This window comes from Leptosomus discolor, chromosome 20 (assembly GCF_034619465.1).
Source record: "Leptosomus discolor isolate bLepDis1 chromosome 20, bLepDis1.hap2, whole genome shotgun sequence".
Classification (NCBI taxonomy): Eukaryota; Metazoa; Chordata; class Aves; order Leptosomiformes; family Leptosomidae; genus Leptosomus; species Leptosomus discolor.
This window is the reverse complement of record NC_141410.1, coordinates 9,824,837-9,850,284: the sequence shown is the minus strand read 5'-3', so window position 1 is coordinate 9,850,284 and position 25,448 is coordinate 9,824,837. Positions and strand designations below refer to the sequence as shown.

The window sequence follows — 25,448 nt, the reverse complement described above, 5'->3', positions numbered from 1 at the left end:
AATGCTGCAGTATTTGTGATGAAAAGACTTTATTTTTTTGTTCTGTGAGACATTCATATAGAAATATATTTAAATGTCAATGAAACCTTTTTTTATACATCTCTGCCTACTCTGCCAGCAATGCCGTGGCACATACCAAATAGTTCTTAAAGTGCTAAGTGAACCTGACATCGCATTTTCCATGTCAGCTCTTAAACTTACCTAAAATGTTTCGTGCTCTTTGCAGTTAATTTGATTGAAGGACTGACCCACCTCTAACCTAACAAACATTGCTTAAGCTGGGTTTAAGGTAGCGCTGTCGGGATCTGAGGGCGCGCAGCAGCTCTAGCCGACCGACAGCGGGAAGAACTCCTCACTCCGGTTGCTCTCTGCTGTTTGCTCTTGTGAACGGGTGGGTGAGAGGGGGATTCTGCAGCTGTACGGAATTCCTTGGCAGTGGTTGGAAGCAGAGTCTCACGAGGTTACCCTCTAAGGGGAGGTGCAGTGCTTTACTGAGGAACACCCGGCTATTTTCCTGCCGCAGGCCTGTTAGTTTCTGCTGCTTTCAGTGAGTTAGTGCTGGGACGGGTAGGAATTAGTCTCTTTGTTCATGCAGTGCAGGTCAAGCCATTTCCAAGTAACTGAATTTGCTTTTCCCCCCCCACCCTCCATCAGTTGGGCGGTGCATAAATGGAGTAATTCAGCCATGAATTTGCAAACCAACATGTGCAGGCGTCAGTCAGCCCAGCTCCGAAATGAAAACCAGCTTAATTAGAAAACTATTTAATATGCAGCTGAGAGAACTGTTCACCCATGAATGTCAAAGATTCTTCTTTGAGAGCAAGAGAATAACATGAAATACCCATTACTCACTGCCTCGCCCTTGCCCAGTGAACTCAAACTTGGTTTTAATTGCCTGATTGCGGAACTTCAGACTCCAGTACTGGTGGCTTTCCGCTACCAGTCTCCTCCCTAAGCGCTTCTTGACCATGTTCACGAGGACAAAAACCTCCTCTGTAGCTCAACAGTGAAGCTTCTCCGAGGGTGGGAAGCTGACAAAGGACAAGTCCATGGCTTGCAGTGCTTAAGCCCAGTAGTTCCTTAATCGCATGGTCTCTGTCGGGCTTCAGGCCCCTGCAGGGGATGCAGTGAAGTCCTGCATTTGGGGGGTTTATGCAACAGAACTGTCGTTTCTCATCCAGAAATGACCTTCGTGGTGATGGGCATCTTCTGCTCAAAAGAGGGGAAGAGTGCAGCCTGTTCATAACTGGAATGCCCAAGAAGCAGTTCTTGATTAGAACAGTCGGATGAGAGCTTTTAATTTATTTTCAGGATTGTACCTCGTACTGTAATTCGGCAGCAGAGGCTTCGTAGGAACCTGTCCCCAGTCACTTGCTCCTACAGGCGCTCGTGTACCTACACAGTGAACGTCTGAACCAAGTACGGCTCCACCCTCTGGGCCATCCTAACTTTGTTTTACCAAGCTGTTAACCTCCCTTGGTTTTTTAACAGTTTCACTCTGTCCCTTATCCATTTAAATCCCTCCAAGCCACTTCGTTTTCTTCTGTATCCCGCTCCACCACCAATCCAGAAGTGCTCTCTGTGCATTTGTCATTAGAAAACTAACTCTAGACTTGCTGAAAAACATGTCTACATTGATGTAGTTCCTATGAAATATATATGGTATAGACCTAATACACGCCCATTCCTTAAGCAAAAAATTCTTAAGCATTAGCCCTCCCTGAAGTCTCCTGGCTTTGTCTTGTATTTTCTTTTATACGTAGACGAGTGCACATTTCTTCTGTGAAAACAGAGCAACAAGATTTCTGAAAAACAAAAGGGGAAGAAGCAAAGGGGTGAGTTGTTCTGGTCATGGAATCCACCTTTTATGTGCACACAACCCATCTGCTGGAATGGATGGAGAGCGAGAACGCCAAGGTGCACACTCAGATACTAGAGCAGTTTCATTTACATGTGTTTTCCTGCTTGTCAAATGACTTAAGAACAGCCATACTTGAGAATAAACTTGTTATTGATGATTTACTGTCCTCTGTGCAGACTCAGCATGTTGGAAAGCGCTTTGGCTGCCTGGGAATTACAGTAAATGTTTCTAGCGGATCCTTTTGGGGGCGGGGGGGGCGGTATTTTGTTAGCGTTACCCTGTTCAGGCTACAAGACTGTCACACAGCGCAAGCTATGAAATGTCAGCGCTTAAAGAGTAAAGACATGGCACGTCTTCCCCCCCTCCCCCCATGCCACGCTGCATTGCTTTCCCTAGAAGAGGCTGGAAGCCCGGCGCTGCGGCGCGCGGGTGCCCAGCTTGTCCGTGCTGAACGGACGGGATACACGGAGGTGGGACGGGAGGTCATGCCCATCACCCACCTTGACGTGCCCAGCGGCGTGCCTGCTCTTGTTGGAGAGCTCCACCACGGCTGCGACCACTCCCAGTGCGAGGCCAATGGCGAGGGTCAGAAAGAGCCCCCCCAGCGCCTGGGGCCGCAGAGGACTCCACCCGTCTCTGCTTTGCTGAAGGCAGCTCGTCTCCCACCACTTGTTGCGCAAGTAGTCAAGGTCCCCCGATTCGCGCAGTTTGAGGACAGCGATGGAGAGCTTCTTAGTCCACGGGGATGCTGGCAGCAGCAGAACGAAAGAGAGAGAAGAGTATGGGAGAGATCACAGCCACCGTGACCGTTTTAAGCAATCCGCTGTGCTACGCTACCGAGCGGGGTCAGCTGGGTCCTGCGTCCCAACCTTCCGACGGTCATTCTGCAAACAGAACGCAGCAGCCTGAGCCAAGTGCTCTTCTTAGGCAGCAGCCGTGCCTGTCCTGTCCACAGAGGTACGGTAGTACTTGCAGAACAGTGACAGAGCGAAGGTACTTTGAGAAATACCAGCAGAGAACAAACTACCCCGCGAACTACGGTAGGAGCTCTGCGTTACTGGGGCCGAGGCAAAAGCAGAAAAACCCACAGGAGCCAGTGACACCCTCAAGAGCTGGAATTGTTTTACATATTACAGTTCAAAGTAAGAGCCAGCGAGCACTAGTGACAATTCATCTACAGAATTTTGCCTAGCCGGTTACCGTTGGTCCATACTGGGTTATTAGTGTTATTGCACGTTTCGGGGCTGGGCTCTGGGCTTTCTGCTCTGCCCACCTGCTGCGGGACAGGAGTGGTGCACAGTGACTAACCCTGGGTAGTGGCAATGCCGAATCCTCTGGCTCCGATAACTTCAGGGGCCCGGATCAAGTTGCAGTGCCTGGCAGCCGCGAGGTCCTGGGAGATGGATTCACCGATGAAGGCGTAGTTTGATTCCATCACGCGCTGAACTGCTTCCTGGTAGGTTTTGACTAAAACGTGGTCTCGTCTCTTGTCCATATATTCATAGATCATCTGGTGGATGGGGTTCTTGGAGTTCTGCAGCCCAAAAATCCAAGTGTCAAACCAAAGTGTAAAACAATCATCCGGCTGTGTAAAACAATCACGTGTGGTGGTTGCAAAACAATTTGGAGGATAAGAGTGCTTGAACCATTGCCCTTTGAGTCCTCTCCCCTGAAAACGAGCATGTAGCTAGCAGAGATTTCCTCTCTCAGGCACAGTGTGACAGGGATATAAGGACTAAATTCCACCCCCTTGCCCCCCCTCCCCAAACAATCTTTGCAGTCATCCAGCTAACGGAGCCCAGAAATTAGCTACGTCGGTCCTCGTGTTCAAGGTACACAAGGATAACCCCTAAGGACTAGCACTGCTTTCTTAAAAGAGAATACACGATAAAAACATAATCCTCTGCGTGCTTTTCCTTCTGACAAAAGGTGGAAGGCGAGATGAGCCAAACAACAGATACCACTCGCATTATTTGAAGTATTCCAGGAAAACCGATGGAATCTACAGCGATGAGGGCGAGTGAGGAGCTACAGGCATGAGCTAGACAACAGCTTAGCAGTTCTACAGCACGTGTGTATGTGCACAATGACATTCTCTGCACCTTGAAGAAGTAGAAGGTAGAGGAGCCGTCCAGCGTCCCAAACTCGAGCTTTCTTTGCTTCACGAGGTCTTCGAAAGTCTGGATTGGGAGCTGCTCGCTGCCCGCGCTCAGCAGAGCGGTGAAGTTGGCGATGTAGGCGGCCAGCAAGGCGATGGTGAACAGCCACCAGACCGCAGCGATGACCCGCACGGAGAGCGCTTTGGGCCGAGGGGTGACACCTGCACAACCGGAGGAGCCGATCAAACACACGGGAGGTGACGTGCGGTGAGAGCGCCCCCAGGAGCTTTAGGTCTGGGGGTCTGAGTTAAAGACTTCCCTTTCAGTAAGGGCCGAACTGCAAAACTGGCCCTGCAGCTGCTTAACGCGCGAGCCTGCAAAGCGCCGCTGCGGCTGCTCTGAGCTGCATCGGTACCGCACGCCATGCAGAGCTGAAGCACCGTCAGCGGCCAAAAGCAGCAACACACAACTCCCCGCTGCAGAGCACCAGGGCGAGGGCTGGCCTGACGTGCCCTAGAGCAGTTGTTGCAGCAGAAAATACACGTTCCTCAGCTGAAGGCAGCCACCTGTACAATTCCAACAAGTCTGTGATCAAAACCCCCCAGACGGGGGGTTTTAGTGCTGCCAAGCGTCCCTCTCGGAACACCTTTCCCCCCCAGCAGGAGAGCCCACCAGCGCTACAGAGCGCCGGACATACAAGCAGCTCCCAGAGCTGCGTTGCTGCAGTCCTCCCAGCTCACCTTGCAGGGCAAGTGCTCCTGCTCCAAACCAGAGGCTGTTTAAGAAGGTGAAGTGGTTCTCCTCATTCTTTGGCTCATTCCATTCACAGGGGCTCAGTCTGTGGGAAAATGACAGGATAAAACCAGACATTCAGGGGGAAAAAAACCCCAGAAATAATCCTGCAGTGTGACTGCAGCAGTGCAGATAGCCTGGAAATGCCCTTTCCTTCCATGGTAGCTCCGCCTCCACCTGAGTTCCAGTTTAACCAGTGCAGAGGAAAGTACTCCTGCTCAATGCCTCAAGTAGTTTGCAACAGCAATGGCTCAGGGGGCCCTGTCCCAGGCTTGCCAGATGCTTTCTTCCTGAGCCATTGCATCGTCTAGTCTCCCTGGCGCACCTGAGCGGCAGTATTGGCTCTGCTCCCTGGTATCGGACTGAAGGCTGCTCCTTGGAGCAAACCCTCACCTGTAAAGATCCTGCATAAAACTAGAAAAGCAGCAACAGAGCTTCTGTTCGAGACTGCGGCCGCAGAGAGCGTTAGTGCGGCCTAACTGAGAAAGGGGCAGAGAGCTGAATCTCCTGGGAAGGGGGTGGAGTGGTGGCAGAGAGACTCTCTTCCGCAAGCCAGGGCAGGATACAGTGCATAAACATACTCCAGAAGAGAGAGCTGCGCTAGGAACATGGTCATAGTTCAAAACAGACTGACAAAAGTGAGAAAGACGAGCTGAAGCACACCCCCCCCAGGTAATCTGCATCAAGAGATTCGGGGCTCCTTGTGGGGAGACCCTACTCTTTAACACCCTCTGAACCTGACGTGACTTAAGCTTTATTAGCCCTGGTTCTGGACCTGTACAGAAGGTTCCTCCAAGCAAAATGCTCCCTGGTACTTTCTTTAAAACTGAGATCTCTCCATAGCTGAGAAAGCGGTTGACTGGAACAAAACCTGTGAAACAAATTCATTTATACCTGGCAACAAGAAAGAGGCAGAAGCATGTCAGCACATAAGCAAATAAAAGGCCAGTCCAGGTCTCCTTACTGAAAGGAGCCAGGAAGTGGAAGAAAGACAAGTCCTGAGAGACGGTGTCTTTTCGAAGCAAGATGCCAATCCCAGTCTGCAGGAACGGTGTGGTGAAGGAGACCACCTCTTCCCTTGCTGAGGTGACGGTCAGTGGAGCCACTGCAATGTCTGCTTCCTGTAAGATGGAGACAAAAACCATCAACCATCCAACCCAGATTTCTGCCGCTCCAACAGAACGCTCCCAGGCTGAGCGGGCAGGTGTCTCCATGGCAAATCGCTTCCCTGTGCCAACAGTCAGCCACTGCCTTAGACTGTGAGCTCCAAGAAATGGGACAGTTTCCAGCTTGCACTGTTCACCGCGGGGTGCTGCCTGGTGCCTGGGGCTTCTGGTTTCCTACTGCAGCCTCACACGCACAAGCTGAGGCTGCACCATGAGCCCCGGCGGCTCCATTCACCAGAAACAGAAGGCGAGTTCCTTTGTTTCTGGCTGCGGCACCTACGCGAGAGCTGAACGTGGCGCTGAGTTCAGGGGAGCAAAGGAGGTTTAATTCAGATGTTACCAACAGACAACAGAGCACTAGCCATGGGGAATGGCACGTGATGGGGTAAGAGGTGCTTTCAAGCATCTCCTTGAAGGCTCTAAGGGATTACCACTCTGAAAGGGACAAGTTTCACCTAGTGGTTAAGCTGAAGGTAAGTTTTCCTTAACGCCATTATCTCTGTTCCGTGAGGGCGCTCGGATGTCTGTACAGCCTCTCAGACTACAAAGAAACACCGGGAAGCCGCCGAGACAAGACAAGCACTGCACCAGGAGCGCCCGGTTCTAACAATGATTTCCTGCTATGGCCACTGTCTCCTTGTTCCTTAGTTTCCACATTCGTAGGCCAAAACCAACTACAAGCCTCACTATTCGTTAATTCTGCACAACAGGCAGGATGACTCCAAGTTGCTCCGGCCCGGAGCAAACTCTAATGAAGGCCAAGAGCTGCTCACACTGTTCTTTCCTTCTAGAGTTGCGATTTGTCAAAAACACAAATTGAAAATTACCTGTCTCAAAATTTCACCAACCATCCCCGTCCAGTTCCCGCTGGCAGAGACGGCGCCGTACTGCCCATCGCCCACCACCTTCACCCTGTAGCTGAAGTGAAGCATTGCAGCCAGCGCTTTCAGCAAGTCCATGCAGTATCCCTCCAGCTCTGCACTTCTCACCATGACGTAAGGATCTTCCTGCATATGGAGGGAAAAAATTCACAATCACACACTCCCACGGTCCGCAGTGCAACCGGGTTGTGAATTGAAGCATCTTTTCGGCAAACCCTCCCCAAAGACGCCCACCCACATTATCGGGGGGGACAGCATTTCCAAACCTGAATGGCATTTGCTGCAGTCACGTGCCTCCACTACTCTTAGACCACAGCTGCGTTCTGCGAGCCACGCGCACCACAGAAGCCAGCGCTAATCTCTTCTCGGCCTAAAAGCCCAAACACGTTTCGTTTGGCCCATCAAAGCATCAGACGAGGGTCACGTGCTGGTGCGGGACTTGACATCAAAATCACAAAATTTACTGCTGCGGCTTCTGAAGAGCCCCGCTTGTCTGGTGCACATGGACGTGCATTTTCTTTTTTTTTCATGGCCTGTTTTTAATCCCTGCACACGTGTGATCTTCACCTATTCCCACTGTGGGGCAGAAACAACGTACAGGTAAGGTGCCAACCCTTAGATGCAGCTAAACAGAGGGAGGAGGCCTGGCTTCACAGAGCAGTCATTTATAGAGGTGTACGCCCAGTCCATTTCGTGGGCTCCTGGAATCCTCCCATTGCAAGCTGTAGGCAGCTCGCACCTCCACACCACTGAGCCAGCGCTCCAAAACCGCTGTCTGGGACATCAGCATCAAAGACAGCCCAAAAAACCACCTGCAAATACACCGGTGGATAAAAAAGCAAAGCGTAATTCCAGCCATCTCCCCGCCACTGTCAGCGCTGGGTCACTGCCTTACCAGGATTGTTGTGACAGTCAGAGTTGGCAGACTCTCTTCTGGTCCCCTTGAGTCAGTGCCCTGCAAATCAAAAAATGAAGAAGTAGTAACTGGATTTCCAAGACCCAGACATGGCCCTGCTCAGCTGGGGCTTACGTTACAGCTCGGGGTGGGCGTGCATGTCTTAGACCAGCTATAAATCTGCCCCTGTAGGCTGCAGCAATCTCACTACCCTTGTTCCCTAACGGTGATTAGCAAATCACAAGCGTTTCACTTTATTGCGGGCTGTCAGCACACTTCATCCGAATAAAAATCACTTTAAATGTTGCCACGACACTTCAGGTACGCAGTGCGTGTAGTCTTCCAAGGAGATCGCTCCATGCTGCAGACAAAACGGTCAGCAGGTAATTAAGGTCTCGTTAGAGAGGAGAGGCACAGAACAGTAGGAAACCTGGGCGGAGGAGGAGAGGAAACATGGATTCACTTCTGCACAGAACACTGAAGCCAAGAGTGCACCTTCCATCCTTACAGAGGCACACAACTCGAGAGGAGTTCTGACCAGCACTGCTTCGGAGCAAGTCAAGCTTTGCCAGTAAAGCAGTCTCATTCTGTAAGATTTGTTGTCTTGAATGTATCCCTTGATCCTAAAATTACACAGTGATGTTTCTAGAGTGAGAGAACGTGTGCGTGCGTGTGTGCAATGGAAGGATTTGAGGGATGAGCTTTGTCTTTGAAGCTGTGATCAGAAGTTAGCTAATGCAGAGTGTTCTGGAAGAAATGTTACTGCCAGATAAGCAACAATTTGTTCTCAGACAAAAGCAAAAAAAAGTCACATTTCTTTTCAGGACTGTTTAAAATATTTATGCGTACTGAACAAGAGGGTGAATAAAACAAAAGACCAAAAAACCCCGGCCTATCCCTCTCACTTGGCTTCACCCACTAGTTATTGAAGGATTCAAAGTGGTTCTTAAAAAAAAAATCTCAACAACATACTGCAACTTTTGTAAATATACCAGAAAAGTGTTGTATTGGGCCAAAGTTGCAGGGTGTCGGTAGCAGGAGAGTGGGTGGGGGCAGCAGAGGGTGACTTCTGCAGGAGGTCACCAACTGCCCAGTGCTGGATGCGGCCATTCCAAGCTGGCTTCGAAATGAACAAAACTGGCCCATGATGCACCAAAACCGACAAGTTTACGGTGCCTCTGCAAAACCGCCTTTAAAAAAGGGTGGTAACTGCAGGGTGAGAGACAACGCGAGAGCAGGAGAGACACTGAAGAGAACGTCGGGTCAGGAGAGTGGCCCAAGCGGTGGCAAAGGAGAAATAAGAAAGCTGCCGGAGCAGGAGGGGCAGGGGAGTGGGAGGAAGGCCAAAGCAGAGGAGCTGCCCCAGGCAAGAGCAGAAGTGCAAGAGCTGCCCCAAGGAGGGACAGAGAGAGACGCAGGAGGAGGCACAACTGCGAGGGGGCTGCAGTGCAGCCTTCTTAAGAACGGATAAAGGGATCCCGGCATGTTCATGTGTGACTGAATTTTCTTCCATGTTAAGAAGTTTATAAAGATCATAAGTGATGCAATAATTCTGAGGTTTAAATTCTTTCTATAAGCCATGAAGACAGGGCTACAGGCAGATTCTTCCCTGAGGCACGACTGAATTTTGAATTCTGGACAAAAGATTGAGTAAAAAAAAAAAAAAGCATAGACACACAGACTTAAATGTGGCCATGGAAAGTACACCCAAAATAACAACTCCTCACATTAAAAGCATTGCACACTACGACCACAAATTTCTGAATTTAGAACGCAAGACCTCTTGCACAGATGCCTTTGCTGGTAGCTCTGCACCAATGAACTTCAACATACCTTACGCACAGCATCATTCCTTGTAGATCCTGAAAAAATACAACAACAACAGAATCAACTTCTTGCAGGGCATATATTTACAGCTCCTTACAAGGGAAGTTCCAGCCCTCGTGTCACACGGCACTGCAATGCGCAGAGCGGTCACCCTTGGCTCACACGCTCCTCGTGCCGCCGACTCGCAGCAGCTTTGTCAAGTTCGTTCCCTCATTCACAGCACAGAGTTGGTGTGAGACAAACAGGAGGAGGAAGAGACGTCGCCAGATTCAGGCTGCAGCAGGTCCTGACTGTAACTTCATGACTACGGCTGTCCCTCGCACACTGAGGAACGGATTCGGCAGAATCGATTCCCTTACGTCCGTACCGCCCTCCCCGACAAGCCAGCTCTCCTGCTGCTTCACACAACTAAGATTTCCCCCTAACTCCAGCAAAACCTCGTCTCCGCCCCTAAGGAAAAGCCCCAGGAAGAACCGAAAGTTCATCACCATTAAGTTCCAAGGTTTTCCTGTTTTTCCCTTCCCCCACTAACGACAGGTTCCTCCTGTCGAAGCAGCCGAAGGGGTTGCAACCGCCGGGGCAAAAACCTTTCTCCACCGTGTCCCGCTCCCTTCCCCCCTCACATTATCAGCGCCCTGGCTTTTCATTCCTGTGAAAATTAAAACCTCCAAAAGGGCCGTGACCAAACCCAGGGAGCAACAGCGAGAGCGCTAAAGAAAGCGGGACCAGGAAGCCTGTCTTGGGTGGCCTGTTCTCTGTATCCCACCAAGGAACGGAGAGCGAGGGAAGCCCATGAATCTGACAGAGTTTAATGTGATGGGAGCCAGTGTGACCCTGCGGACAGCGTTGGAACGAACACCGAATGTCAGATCGTCGAATCCGCCATTGACCCTTTCTGTATCGCTTCGCCTTCCTGTGCCTCAGTTTCCCATTCGTAAAACCAAGGTGAAGATCCTCCCCTCTTTGGTAAAAACACCGAGATCCACCCGTAAAAGCACGATTATTGAGGTTAGTCATGCTTCTGGCTTCTGCTATCCGCTCTGCTGTGTGACTTCTAACAAGTCCTATTAAATTACTTGGTTCACAGCTTTCCCTTTTCGTAATACTCGGGAGAATATCTCAATCCCACCTCAGCTGCAAGAAAGCTAAACTACAATAGCTGAGATGCAGAATTAAAACCGTAATTGTGTCAATATATGCCTCATTAATCGTCCAGGATGGTTTTTTTCTAGGAAGCGCACAGCATTGCTCCTTGGAGTCAATGAATTCCCAGTGCAAAAGCCAAAAATCCCTCAAGATGAAACAAAAAAAATTAGGGTGTTCTCACTCTTTCAAGCAAAGGCTGAGAGTTTTTCATTAAATATGACAACACATTCATTCACGATGTATTATTCATTCTCTCGTTTTGCATTTTCTGGCCTTATGCTGAACTCTACATTATTGTAAAACAAAACCTGTTTTTTCCCTCTCCGCTACAGTTCTCCACGGGAGCTGGAAATCTTCACAAAGGAGTTCTCTTGTCTCCCTTTAGAAACTCATTAAAGCCAGTAAAAGCTTTTTGAGGCTCCTTTTTGAAGACCTGCTAGGGTTTCTTGGAAGAAAACAGTCTGTTCTGAGGGCTTCAGCTCCCCACAGAGGCACTGGATGCAGCTGTTCAAAGCCCCATTGTAAGAGCTGCTGAAAGGGCCATAACTAGCCAAGTTGCAGCACTAACTCAAAGTTCTCGCAGTGACACTTCTCAGAAGCCAAGTCCTCATTGTGAGAACCCTTTGTGAGAGTCTACCAAAACATAAGACAAAGAAACGAGGCTCATCCCTCCACTCTTGTTCCCCGCAGGCCCGTGGCTGCAGGAAATGTTCGCAAAGATCAGCCTTGTCCTCGCCCCTCTGCTCTGAGCATGCCCAGCCTTCTAACGGGACACGGCTTCCTCCTTGACTTCTTGTCAAAAAGCTTGTAGCACTGTTAAGAACTGGCCACCTCACCCCAGTTTTCTACCCCATCCTCTCTCTCCGGGCCAGCACCCTTGCCTTTGCATCCTTTGGTGGCCTGTGACCAGGAGAGATGGCTGAAGGGAAAGCAGAGGTGATGGGTGAGGTGGGTTACAGTTCTGGAGTACACAGGCCCACCCAGGATGAGAGAATTCTCAGGATGAGAGGGTTTGACCATGGTCCCAGAAGCAAATGGCTGTAGCCCGAGGTGAACTGCTGCTGCCATGGACATGCAGTTACCAGCGCTGGGTAGATGGGAGTGTGGGATGGACAGGAGAGACAGCAGAGGAAGGGCAGTTGCTCTCCCAACCTTCTAAACAGAGAACTCATTTTTATCTCCCCGTAATTTTGCAAGGTCTAGCTCCTCCTTAGTCTAGATTCCAGGCACAGAGTCCCAAAAGCCACAGAAAGATCAAAAGTTCAGTGGCAAAATCAGGCTCCCCAGCTCCTCATGCTGTGAGCCAAGCGCGATCCAGCCGGCTGATCACTGTGCAGAAGCCCCTGCAATGCTCCGTCTACTGCCCCTTAGGAACTTCAGGGGGAACGTAGGGTTACTTTTTGTCTACAAAAAGTCTGGGGACTCGCATACCTGACAACCTCAATGCACTAAATCCCCCCTCCTCTTCCCAAAAGATGTCCTGAGCCGAGGGGCTAAACAATTAACATGGAAAACATTACAGCAAAAAAAAAGTTAATCGGCATATCTTGCTGCAATTCAAGGGGGCACAGACTCAAAAGAGTGCAGCTGCAACCACAATAATGGTGTGCAAAGACACCTAACTGCCTTTTTTTCTAGGCTTTTTCATCTTCCCTGATCTCTGTCATCTGATTTACAACTATAGCAGCAAAGACACTTCATAACAGCACCGTAACATGATAAAGTCACAATCACAGGCTGCAACAACAAGGTAGGCCCTGGTGAAAGGGCCTACCAAACTGAAAATAAAAATTCTTAAGAGTAAGACAAAATCCTGTAAAGCAGCAGCAATTAAAGACTGAAAGAATGAACACTCTGTAAAGAAGAACAAAAGCAGATTTGGATGCAGCCTTTTTGGATCATTTTTCTCACCTGTCTGGCTTGATTCTCTCAGGAGCAGCGTGGTTGTAATCACACACAACATGAAGCGAAGACCTTTGTCCATTGGAGCAGAAATATCTACTGTCTAAAGGAAACTTCCTGCTAGAGATGAAAGGCAAGTAGTTAAAGCTGGTTGTACAGTTCCTCATCACTGGGTTAAAAATCAGCGAGTCCTGGATTTTCTGCACCTCATTCTGAAGAGTCCCGGTTCAAACCAAGGTCTCCAGGTGAAAACACAGTCACTCCTGAGACCAGCCACAACAAATACTAAAGAAAAGATTCTAGGGAACACTTTGCTGCAGCCAAAAGGGTGGGACAAACCTATAAAGTGGCTTTATCCACTGGTGGTTGTGCTGGTGCTGTTGCAGCCAGCTCTCTGCAGGCAGAGGCGTGCCATCGTCGGTGTGCGGGACCCGGGGGGCACAGAGCCACGGGCTCGCAGGGAAAGGGAGGGCAGCCACTGAGGTGGACTGCTCCCGAGTACCTGGCCCTGACGCTCTCTGAAAGGGGAAGGTGCTGTTACAGAAATCTGAGCAGCCAGTCGAGGCACTAATAAAGCCACCCTCCTCCAGGAGGTTCTCATCTGGGGGGCCTGAAAGCAAAACCTGAATTTCCCTTTCTATTTCGGTTGCAAAAAGCAAAGGTGTTTGTTTCATTTGCACCAAAATGTTCTGAAACGAAGCTGTTTCACCCTGCATCAAGAGACAGGAGAGATTGCTCCCGAAGCCCCCTTTTGCCTCCACCTCTTACTCTTAACGGAGCAAGGGAAAAGGGGGAGGGGGGTGAAACCCAACGTACTTTATCAACTTTTTTTCATTTGAAACTCTGCAGCAACATCTCTGCATGGCTTGAAATAATTGTACATTTGTCATTGTAAAACAGCAACAGAACTATGAAAAACAATCAGTGCCAGGTCATATTGAGTCTCAAGCTGCTGCAGTATTTCTGATTGGTTTTGTCATCATAGTGTCAAACAAGGTTCAGGAAACCATTAGCCCCAGAAACTATTAAAAACTGTATTAAAAATGCCCAAGAAAACTTACCATTTAGGAGACTACGGAGGCAAAAAAATCCTTCACATGGTACGTACTTGCTTCTGACTGAAGCTTAGAAAACACTGGCTTCAGTTAATCTTACCTCATCCACTTTCATGACATTTCCCCCAAACCTGCACTCCCATGAAAACTCCTGACATGACAGCTCGGTAATTTCCCTCACTCATTTTTTCTACATTTTTCACCTAATGAGGGGTGAATAAAATTTACACATAAGATTCTTTCTGGGTAAAATTTAAATGCTGTCATCTTTGTTGTAAAAAATACCTCAAAATGGGAATATTTTGTGCAAAGGAGAGGACTGGCATTTGAGCTATGCATCAGCCTCTATTTTCTAAAAAGGAATTGGGGAACAGAGACAAAGCGGGAGCCACTGTTGGCTGTTGCCAGAGCAGCACGTGAACTGAACAGCTGAATCACCTACCAGGGCACATCAAGGAAAGGCAGCAGTAGTCTTCGGGTTGAGCCAGCAAGTTTCCTGGTACATTTAACCTGTAAATTATTCTTCCTCACAATTTGGTACATACTACAAAATGATCTTTATTTCAAGTGGCCTTCAAAAAAAGCTAATCAGAGCTGGTAACGTATTGCTTGCACCACCTTGAAAAGAAAAAGTTATTACCACACTGGCTGCTCTCTTTCTAAAACAACAAATAGAGGGTAAATATGTGCAAAAAAGAATTTTTGCAAAGGCTAACACACTTCCCTAGATCTGATTTAGTGCTAGAGTCATTAAGAACAAACAGAATCAGTTACAGAGAGAGTAAGGGGAGGGCAGAGGGGTTTAGTGCCTCCCAGCGTGCAGAGCTCCTTAGGTACTGCTTAAACGAACCCCTGCAACAGCCATTCACCACCCACCTGAGGAGGCACTACAACGGTTTCTCATGCTGGCTTTACAGCAAAACAAACTAAGGATTTAAAAAATCTACTTTGCTAGAACCTGCTCTCACTCCTCAGAAGGCTTTCGGTCTTCCAAAACACAAACACAAAAGGCAACATTACTCCCCAACGAGTCTTCTGCGTGCCGTGCCGACGGCAGGCACCAGCAGAGCAACCAGCAGCTGGAAGGAGACAGCCTGGGGCACACAGGCTGTGACCCTCAGCCTCAGCGAGAGCAGCAGCGACGGGAGGCAGGATCTCACTTACAGCAATTCCTTCAGCCTCTCCTCCTTCCCTTTCTCTGGCAGGGGACCAGCAGAAGCCACTCGACGAACAGGCACAATGAAACTGCTGGAGCACTGAACGCTCACGGGCATCCCACGCTGTTATAAAGATGAAAGGGAGGGAGGAGCCAGGCCAAGGGGTTTCTGCAGAACGTGCCAGCTCGTACCACAGGCTCTAGGGGCACCTTGGGGTTTGGGAAGGGAGGAGGAGGCTACACCCAGCAAAAAGGCAACAGTTGGCAGCAGTTTAGTCCAGCAGCTGAATGCTACACTGAGACTCAGAGAATACTATTACTGACCTGCTGTGTGGTCCTGTAAAGTCCTCGCCCTTTAAATAGTGTCCTGTCAAGCTGCGTGCATCTCTCCTGTCTGTTGGTGGTGTAAGCTGCTCAAGGCTTTCTCCACTGTGTGGCTGTCTTGGAAGACCAGCTGAGGGACTCGTGTATAACACCAAAAAACCCCCAAACTGTTACATACACCGAGTCTTTCCTCACAACACCTAGACGGCTGAAGGAAGGCCTGAGCTCCAAGGTAAACCACTAATTCCTCTCTGGATTGTACGGTCCTGTTTAATGCACAGGCACAGAAGTGAAATTCCTATCCCCTTCATCCTTACTAGCTTCACTTCAAAATGAGCTGAAGTACAACGCTGCCAAGTGGCTGATTCTGCTGGGCCAGGTCATTTATACACACCCCCATCCAGGCACTGTAATAACGATGAAGCGCCTTCACAGGAATTCAGCAGAGTAAACCACTACAGCTCGTCCTGCAGGGGAGCTGGAACGTGTCCACACTTAAGAGACAAAAATTTACTCCCTACTTGACTTCAAGCACTGTTTGAGGCGGAAAACTCTCCAGCAGTTTGCACATCCTGGCCTTCTTCCCTAAGCTTTTCCTATACACGCCACCGAGTACGTCCGTTACTAAACACCAACACAGCTTGCCCTCTGCCGAGTCGGGAAATGCTTACATTTCAATTAAAAATGCTTAGAAGCCTGCAATTGGTGAAGCTTGCCCTGGCAGCGTTCGAGGGCTTGACTCACAGCTCACTGCAATTAAGGGGGGTCCTTTAGATCACTTTTAACGCACTTCAGACCCCAGATGGTGTGAATCATTCTTGCAATATAAATTAAGGCAAGATGCTAAGATATATTATAGATGATACTTACATATATTCTGCTCTATAAGAAGAATCTGGAAAGATCTATTCCACTTGGATTTCTCTCGGAGGCTTTGCCCTGTTTACAGGTTCATTTCCAGGTGCTATCTTTGGTAGTTTGAATGTGGTTTGTTCTTCACATTCTCACCTGACAGCTATGGCCTGGAGATTCTGGCAAAGGGCTGCCTGGAGGGGGAAGTTAGCAAAAATCAGATAAGCTGAGGTTTCCAGCTGCTTTTCATGAATATTTTCTAGGCTTTAAGAAGATATCCATTATGGTATGTGATTTTTCACAGCTGGCAGCTAATGAGGACTGATAAGCTCAACTACAAGCAGCTGAAAGCATCTCAGCACAGACAAAAACCAGTTTTTTAAAGACGATGCTCATCTCATTCCAAATCAAATGTTTGTTGCCAGTGTTCTTAAACACTAAGTTGGAGGAATAAAGACCATAAATCCCAAGTCCAGCCGTGTATAATACACGGCTTGTACTTTGGAAGCTTTAGGCTTCTAATCTTACAGTTTAATGAACTGAAACACACGTAGAGCAAGAGCCCGAGGCCTCACAGGAAGAGCTCTGGACAAGGGAATACACGTGCTGTCTGCGTGCGAGCCAGCAGGAACAGATCCGAAACGGGCTTTTCTCTAGGCAGCGCCATCGATTCGACGGATGAGGCACGGCCGAGGAAGCGTCTCCCACGTTAGCACAGCTCCCTGCCCCGCTGCCTCCCTCTCTCCAGCCGCATGCAGCGGTCTCGCTGTCAGACTGTCAGGCCTGGCTCAGGGGCTTTTCAGGCAGGCACTGACCTCCGTGAAGAGCAATGATTTCAGCTGCTTTTCCAAACTCCTTCACACCTGCAGCCGGGCTTTTGTTCCATCGCGCGACACCCCGCGCGGAGCACACGCAGTCACCGCGCCGTTAGCAGGCGCCTCCGGCCTAGACGTGGGTGGTTCCTGTGTCTGTTGCACCACACGGTTCCAGGGGGAATACGCAGCTACTGCGCGGCAAGCAGTGTCTGCTGCAAAGCGAGGGTCGCTGCCTGAGCAGAGGGCAGGCGCTGACGGCTCTGGTTTCGTGCTCAACCTGTGTCTACGTTGTATCTGCCCACACTTCCACATGGAGGAGGGAGAATCTGCTTTTTCATCTTGATTACCATATGAATGGTAGAGAAGATCATCGAGACAGAGCAGCGAGGCATTCATAAAATGAAAATGAGTGCTGCCTGGAACCTCAGCTCCTGACCCCCTCCACTGTTACCGAGTCCTTACTGCTTTCCTTACCGTTTTAGACAGCACCCCCCCTGCTGAGAAACCTGAAGAAGCAATTTTCCTCTTCCCTGGTGAAGACTGGATGAATGAAGAGCAAAACTGCTCAGTAAGCTTCTGCTACTCAACACTGCAGATACCATGAAATAAAATCTATTCACAGGAATAAACAGACACATCATTAATGGTCTTACGTAGTGTAACAAAGCAAGCTGTAAAGGCAGTTACTATTCATTGGGAAGCAGGAGGGCATAACTCACATGTACACTAGTAAGTTAAAACCAGGCACAGTTTTTTAAGAATTTGAACAAAGAAATGTTCTGAAGAGCTACGCGATACTGCCTTCTGTGAGGTGCACTGCTTTAACAAGTATTGCTTAATCAATTAAAGATAAAAATAACTGTGAAATTTGGTCTCTTCAAAGACACAAAGATGCCTTTTAAACATTAACTTCCTAAAGCTGTCAAGTCGCATGTACTTTGTGGTGTTAAAGATAAAAAAAAGCAGCCACTCCCTGCAGCTTTTGAGCCCCAAACGGAAGTATTACGGAGTGACTTTTCGTCCAGAGAATGTTAATGAAATTTGCTTTGTGTCAAGACACAATGTGCAACTAATCTTGGCAGATTCTGCTGCCGATTTACCTTTTTTCCTTCAGAGACCGCAGTGACGCTGCAGGGTTACTGCTGTGCACGTTCCAGATCTTTGTTGCACAAACCTCAAGGGCCTCTCCTCCAAATTATGAAGACACACAATGCAGATCTGAGCCAGGATGGAAAACTGAGGGAACAGTATCAGACAAAATATACCAAAGACCATTTGAAAAGATTTAATCAGAGAATTTAACCCCTCCCAGCCCCTACCTCCACGTCACGATGACACGATTAGCCACAGCTAGCCTTACATTTTGGTGTCTCAGAGTTTAAATGCTTGTAGACAAAAGATACTAAAATTAGAAACCAAGAACTCCTTTCTAGCCCCGCGATCCACAAGGAAGCTGATGACCCTTCCACAGGAGAGTGTGAACCAAGCAACACGTACTTTCACTGTGCACTTTGCTGGGACGGGAAGAGATTTTTGAATGAGGCGGGTGAAGAGCAGATTGTCGCTGCAGTATTTTCAGCCAGGCTTCAAACAACCTCAGTGATGAGACAGAGCTGTCTTACTTGGAGAGCTGTAACAGAACAGATTAGGGCTCTATAGATCCTTGGACTGTGTCTGGCTGGCTACTAACTCCAGGAGCTCCCCTAGAATTTTCACCTACACAGCCACCGCTGGCTGCCGAGGCATCGCTGTGAAACCACCCATGCGCTGTGCACCACACAGCAACAGAATGCCAGTCTCTTATCAATCCTTGCACGTGTGTTGGTGGCCCTGAGAAAATTTGAGCTGGATCTGAAATGGCTACCAGTCTGAAAAAGAGTAAAATGTTACCCACCGAGGAATTTTTAAAACAAGGCAGATCGAATTAGGCATGTTTGTATACCACAAACTTCTAGACAGCATGGAGAAGTGTATGGTACAGCTAAAGAGTCAACAGCTGGAAGGTTAAATATGTTTATTTTAGTAGTGTGAGGTGGTTTTACAAACAAATTTTTAGATTTTGCAATATACATAAAAGAATCATTACAAACAAAAGCAAAATATCCTCTCAATAATAGGGACTCTATGCAGCCTGAAATAAAATTAAACCTCTCTTTCTCTTTAAAATGTATCTCAGTAAACATTCTTCTCCATCACTGATAAAATGTACAACTATAATAAATGACATAATTGGGGGTGGGAGGGGAACAACACAAACGATACCCCTAAAAATAAAAAGTAAAAAAAAAGTGGGGGAGGAAAAACTATTATTTTGTTTAGGTTGGTATTTAATTCTAAATATGTCCATCTAAAAAAATTAAATATCTCTTTTTTTTAAAACATATTATTGAAAATTTTGCATGGCAGTGCAATACAGAAATAGTAAAATTCATCCAAAAAGTGCTATGTACAGCAGCATTGTTAAAATACCATAAAGAAGGGACGGTGCAGTTTTCAAGAGAAGACTAGCATGCTTTTTAGCCATTTCTGAATTAAAGTCAGAAGATATTTCCTGTCCATTTTTAGTAATTCCCTTCTCTTCCCTGTCTCATTCCCAGAGATGATGCTTTGAGACAAGGAACAGTCACAGTTCGGTTTAAGTGTGTGCATGTGTACATACATGTGCAGACATACATTTTCATACACACAGATGTGTGTGTATATGTATTTATATATATAAACAAGCTTGGTTTAAAAAAGCATTGCTTTGGAACATAGTGAGAACTCTTCTTCGAAGAGTGAGACTATGGATTTTCACTGAAATAAACAAGTCCATGATGGAAGAGGGACTTTATCTACTACATCACTAATTCATGAAACAATCACATCGCAATTTTGAGTATTTCCCAGAGAAGACACCCTCAGAGGCCTCAAACTCTTCCAAAAAATAAAACAGAACAGGGAGCATGACTTTAAATCCAGCCTCTTTTCATGGATCCAGTTTGTAAGAGTAAAATTTACATTAGCTGTTGTTAACATCACACAGATGTTTGCCTGTTATAAGAAGCAATTACTGAAATTAGTAAAGAACATGAGATTTGCACAGTGCAAATGGCAAATGCAAGAAGTGGTCACACACAAAGGAGGCCAGATTTGAGGCTGGGAAAACCGTAATTAAAAAAAACAACTAAAGAAAAGGAGGTCAGATCATTAGGACTGTAAAAATGTAAGTCTCTTGGTTTCACTTGATTGTTCTGCTTCCACAAACTGCTGATGAATTGAACACTCGTCTATTCTCTTGGAGTCATGACAGTAAGAACCCTTCAAGGGAAGGCCAGGAAGCACTAAGCCATACGAGGATATTTTGTGCCTCTCAAGTCACTATGTTTTGTTTTGACAGGAATGTAAACATTGTCCTATTCAGTGCTCCCAGAATTACAGTTTCAGCATAAAGAAGACTTCTGTGTCAGTGTTATAATCAGTTTGGTTCTTAGGCTGGGATGTAAACACGGCAGGAGAAGCTACATCCATACAAACGGCTTTTGCAACGCTGCAGGCTCCCTCTGGATTTCCTCTCTCCTCAATGGGACTCCCACCGAGCTGGCCCAGGCTTTGCAGCCGCTGTCTCTCCTGAGCTTGCTTAGCCCTGTTGGCAATGTACCGCACCCTACTCTGACTGCGCGAGGAAGACCTGCGAAGGAGTCCCAAACTCTCCCCTTCCTCTTCAGATTCAGCTGGATCAAGGCTGATAGGGGAAGTGATATCATTTTCCTGCTGAAAGGCTGTCAGCTTCTTTAGCTGCTCAGTCAGTTCATCCTGGGATTTGACCGAGGATCTCAGGCCTGAAGAGCGGCGCTGCTCCCGCATCGATCGAGTGACAAAACTCCTGCTGATGCTACGGTATTTGCTTTCAAAAGTGCACACGATATCATCGGAGGTAAGGTCGCCAAGACTCTTGGATTTTGCCTGGTTATTCCCAACCATATCGTGTGGTTTGGGTTTGTTAGAAGACTGTCTGAGACTTTCTATGTACAGCCTGCTCCAGGTGTGCCTTCTAGGAATGGATGAGAACGCATCTTGAGGGCTCCTGGCAAGAGGACGGGGACACAACTCATCTGCTGGCAGCTGGCCAGACCTCAGGTTGGGATTGGATTTGCTCTTGCTCACCATTGGCATCTCATTACCAGAGGTCGTAGCGGATCGCGGGCGCATACCCTTTCTTATGGCAAGGGGCTCAAAATTTTCATGACGAATGCCAAGATCTGGGAGGCTTTTGCGAGCTAGATTGGGCAGAGAGAGGTCGATCACAGTGTCATTGGAGGACATGCTGGAAGAGGAAGACATGCTGTCACGATGATTGCTGCAATCTAGCTTGCTCCAGATCCGGTCATTAACAGTGGCATCAAAGTACACTTCTGCCGCTGGAGACAGGCTACTTGGAATTTTTATTAAGGCTGAGGAGTCCGACATCTTCAGTCCTTCAGTCTTTGACCTTCTTACTAACATGTAAGAGCTCGTCTGTGAAACAGAAACAGGCAGAGCCTGTGCAGCCTGGGCTTTCTGGAAAGCATCCGGAGGCAGAGTTGTCTGTGTGCTGTTAATCCCATTGCTTTGCTGCAGCAGAACAGCTGCTGCACCAAGGTTTTGCCCTTTGGATTCAATGGTGCTTTTCATGTCTCTCAAGACCCGATCTGGCTGGTCATTTTGCTTCTGGCAGTTTTCAACAGGATGGCCAGCAGCCTTACCTGCTGCCACTAACTGCCAGGCTCTTTGGGGACGCGCTGCCAATCCAAACTGATCTTGAGCTTTACTGCATGCCTGTGTCCAACCATTTTCTTCTTTAAGACATCCTGCCATGCTTGTCCTCTTATCTTCTTGGACTACCAAACTCGTGTCAGCCACTCTTGTGACTACCTGCACTTGGTCTTCTGCAGCCAGATTGGGTCTTTGTTCTCCAGTGAGCAGAGATTCTTGAGGCTGGTTGGATGCGTTGCTCACTTCTGATCGAGATGCGGTGGAATGGTCAGACACAGACCCTTCTTCAGAATCACTGTAAGGAGCAATGGGTAGAGGGAAGAAAAGGCTGGCATGATGGTTTTCACTGGCAGTAACAGGCTCTTCAGTGATCGTTTCTAGGCTGCATAAAGAAGTGACTGACCTCTGTATTGAGAAATGGCAGACATCTACTTGGGAGACATGAAAAGACAGGAAAAAGAAAGAAACAAGAAGAACAGAGATACATGGTTAATTAGCTATTACAAATTGCAGTTTAGCTGAACATTTATTCTTTATGTGTTATCATTTTATTTTTAAGGTAGTAGCTGCATATATTAACCATGATTTTTAAAATAACTTAGGGTTTCCACTGCCTGGCTAAAGGCAGTGAAAATTCCTGCTCATTCAGTTTTAGCTGCCCAAAAGCCCTGTTGCTTTCAAAAACCCTCAGTCCATGAACAGTAGAACCATATTACTTTCCTGATTATCTTACTCAAACAACTGTGCCCATCAATTTCTTTGTGTCCTCTGCGTCCTCTCTCATAAACTAATTTTTCTTCCTCCACCACCCAGCACCACTTGAATCGCTCTTTTCCTTCCTCCCAGCACTCAAAGACGTCAGCATATCAGATCTGATCAGACCACGTGTAACACTCAGAACACCACTGCCCAACCAACAGACATGATCCCGGTGTTCAATTACTCAGAAGAGAAGCAGCATAGGACTGCCGGAGCAGATGACAAATAAAAACATCTGTATGCATACAATGGAATGTAGTTGATGTGCCTTTTGAAAAACAAAAACTTTAAAAAGACTAACTTTGTTTTCCTGAAAAAGTTGGTAATTTCTTTTTCAAAAACTACACAGACGCATGGTTCACGAACGCCAGGCTGAAGAGTCACTACAGTCACCAACTGCCTGAAGAAAACGCTGTCTGCCTGCAGCGTTATAACTCATACCCTGAGAGTCAAAGCAATCATGCCAACAAGACAATTTCCCACATCTCCAAGCCACAGCGCAAACATGCATTTGAGAACTAACGAAACACCGCTGAGCCAGACAACCGCCTTAAGCATACAGGAGCAGATAATTATAAGCCAGGAAACAAACAAAACCCAGGACTACAGGCAACGAGGTGCTTGAATCAGTGACACTCAGTAGACAGTTACCTTTGACTTGCTTGTCCTTTCAGTTCTTAACTAGGGAGAGAGAGTGTGCATGTAGAATAATAGGACAGAACAGAGGAAAAATCCAGTTAATGTAGGGAAGGCAGGTGCAGATAACAGGATAAATTAGTGCTGAGGGGGGGGGAAGGGAAACAGACAGAAATATTCACACATTTTTGTAGGATTCTAAGAATTTCCGACCAACCAGAGCACTCAGTGGAATCCATCAATAGACGGATATTAAGTCCATTACTTTCTCATAGAAGGCTAAAAAGCAAATTTTGCTGCTGTTGAAGAAATGCACTCCACTGGACTGGGGAATGGAAGCTAGCCTCCTCTTCTCCAAACCCCTCTCCTAATGCTATGGGAATAAAAGTCACCTGCATTACCAAAAAACGCCAAGGAAATATTGGGCCTGTCCTGCCAGCACCAGTATTCCCAATCCAGTGTAGCGACAAGAAGCTTAACAATGGAGACGGCTCTTCACCGGCCTGTAGTACATCAGTGGGGAGCGCTAGAAGGGAAGGCGGCACATGTGCCCATGAGCAAAAGCCACCGTTCACAACCCAGCAGACTTCCCAGGATCCGGAGGAGCATCGGGAGGAGCCCAGAGCTAATCAGACTAACGAGCTGAGGTCTCCTCCTCCCCACCCAGGCTAGGCCATCAGCACAGATTAAGGCACACTCAAGGCAATATACTGGAAACCGTAATGCTGTTGCCATAAAGGGGACAACTAGAGACTATAGTTTCCTATCTCATCTTTGTGGCACTTCCCATCACCAGAATGTTAATTATGAAATGCAGCCATATTAGGCTAACGTTACTGGTTTCCTTGGTTTCTTGGCCCCAGGCAGCAACATAGCAGGCGGAGGGGGAAGCATGCTGTTTGTGCAACCACAGTGGTTGTCACTGGATCATCAGCATCCAGTCCAAGCGACTATTTCACCATTTTAAAGGTTTGCTGATTCCATGCTTGAGAAGTCAGATGGATTTAATCAAATTTCAAGCATATCACAATATTTATTTAGTGACTTGGGGGGCTGGCGGGGGAGCTGGCATCGATAATGGGAAAGGGTTTCATATGTCACACTACTCAGAGCTTATGAAAAGCCTAATGCCAATAATTTAGGCATAGAAAAAGTTCTGCTGCTTTGGATTAATTACAAGTCACGGGAACCAGCAAACTTCTCCCCTCCCCTTCCCATTGTCCTGGTATTTTCCTAAAAGCTCAAAGCAGACACTGGAAAAAATATGTAAAAAAAGAATAAAAAAAGAGAAATAAAGAAAAATTTGTAGACAACCAGATTAAATTGATCAAACAAATAGAATATTTTAAATTTCTGTACGAGGCTTTCAAAGAAGCCCACTATAGGTGGGCAGTCAGAATCTATTACTAAAAAAGGGATTACATTTTAAGAAGCAAAGTCGCTTAATTGTTCCTGAAAATGTAACCACCAATGTCCAAATTCCTTGGACAATTAAGGGGGAGAGATTTGAAGAGAAGCTCTTGTAGTCGCAGACAAAAGCTGTACTACTTTACTTCCTCTTCACAATTCACGGAGGAAAGCTTGTCAAAATCTCTTCCTTTCCCTCCCCTCTCCCTGTCAAATCAGGAGGAAAAAAAAGCCAGTTTCCTTATTAAAGCATACACCTCGATCGCCTCCATTCCTATTTCCATCTTTACAAACATACGGCTCGTGAGCAAAGATCCAGCCACATGATCCCAGCGACCACATGCGTCTTTCTGGCTTGAAACGGGTATAAAACGCTGTAGGTTAAGCAGCCTTCCTTTAGATGGACACATGGCACTTTGCAATTGGGAAGTGCTGACACTCCAGCCAGCTTGGCTGATGCCAAGTAACATCAGGTCACACCCCTTGCTTCTTTAGGTTGTGTAACTGTACCCTCAGGTCACAGTCAAATCATATACATGACATTAAGCACATCTATAAACGTTTGCATACTGGGGATTTATACATTTAGGACCAGAACAGTCTGCTATGTGTGTAAAACGTGATCTCCTGAACAACCCAGACTAGAGAATTCCATCCAGTAAGCCCTGAACTGATGGCAGTGATTTTGCAAGTTCTTTGAGGAAGGAACTGGTTTTATTGTCAGCAGAGTGCACATTATAGATCATTTCTGATGTGGTTATCCCTCAGTGAAACACAAATATTGATAATGGAAATATTGTTTGTTAATATGGGGTTCCCATATTCAATCTCTACTTAATGCTCTGGTTTGGATCTTAAAATTTGCTTAGTATCGTACCACGTTCAGTAAAAAAGAAAAACAAACAAGAAACAAAAAACCCTGAACAAACAATTCAAACATTCACGGACTATTGACAGGTTTACTACTGCAGATGGTTAGCTGGGCATGGAAAGGACTAATCTAAACCAGACACGTCTAGGAAAAAAAAAAAAAAAAAAATTATGCAGACTTTTTCTCTGTCCTTGCAAAAAATAAAGAAAAAGCTCTTGATAGCAAAACAACACACAGGAGCTTCTAAGAAAAGATGCTACGCAGAAGCTG

The 25,448-nt window shown here is 47.2% G+C and overlaps 2 protein-coding genes across 3 annotated transcripts in view; both read right to left on the bottom strand.

Moving 5' to 3' along the window:
• Window positions 1–18: 18 nt before the first annotated feature.
• On the bottom strand, window positions 19–12,657 carry LOC104345163 (putative glutamate receptor). Its single transcript, XM_009949512.2, has 10 exons — window positions 12,579–12,657; window positions 9,528–9,556; window positions 7,695–7,754; window positions 6,746–6,925; window positions 5,647–5,873; window positions 4,701–4,798; window positions 3,964–4,181; window positions 3,170–3,395; window positions 2,362–2,609; window positions 19–1,805 (listed from the first exon to the last, which is right to left on the bottom strand). Exons 1-10 carry the CDS (start codon window positions 12,649–12,651, stop codon window positions 1,704–1,706), a joined length of 1,461 nt encoding a protein of 486 aa, XP_009947814.1. The 5' UTR covers window positions 12,652–12,657; the 3' UTR covers window positions 19–1,703.
• Window positions 12,658–20,169: 7,512 nt separating this feature from the next.
• PLCH2 (phospholipase C eta 2) overlaps window positions 20,170–25,448 on the bottom strand; it is an 83,112-nt gene continuing 77,833 nt past the window's right edge. For both annotated transcript variants that reach the window (XM_086475957.1, XM_086475958.1), the window contains exon 22: window positions 20,170–21,933. In XM_086475957.1, the coding sequence (XP_086332083.1) occupies window positions 20,186–21,933 (1,748 nt within the window). In that variant the 3' untranslated portion in view covers window positions 20,170–20,185. The remainder of the gene's footprint in view (window positions 21,934–25,448) is intronic.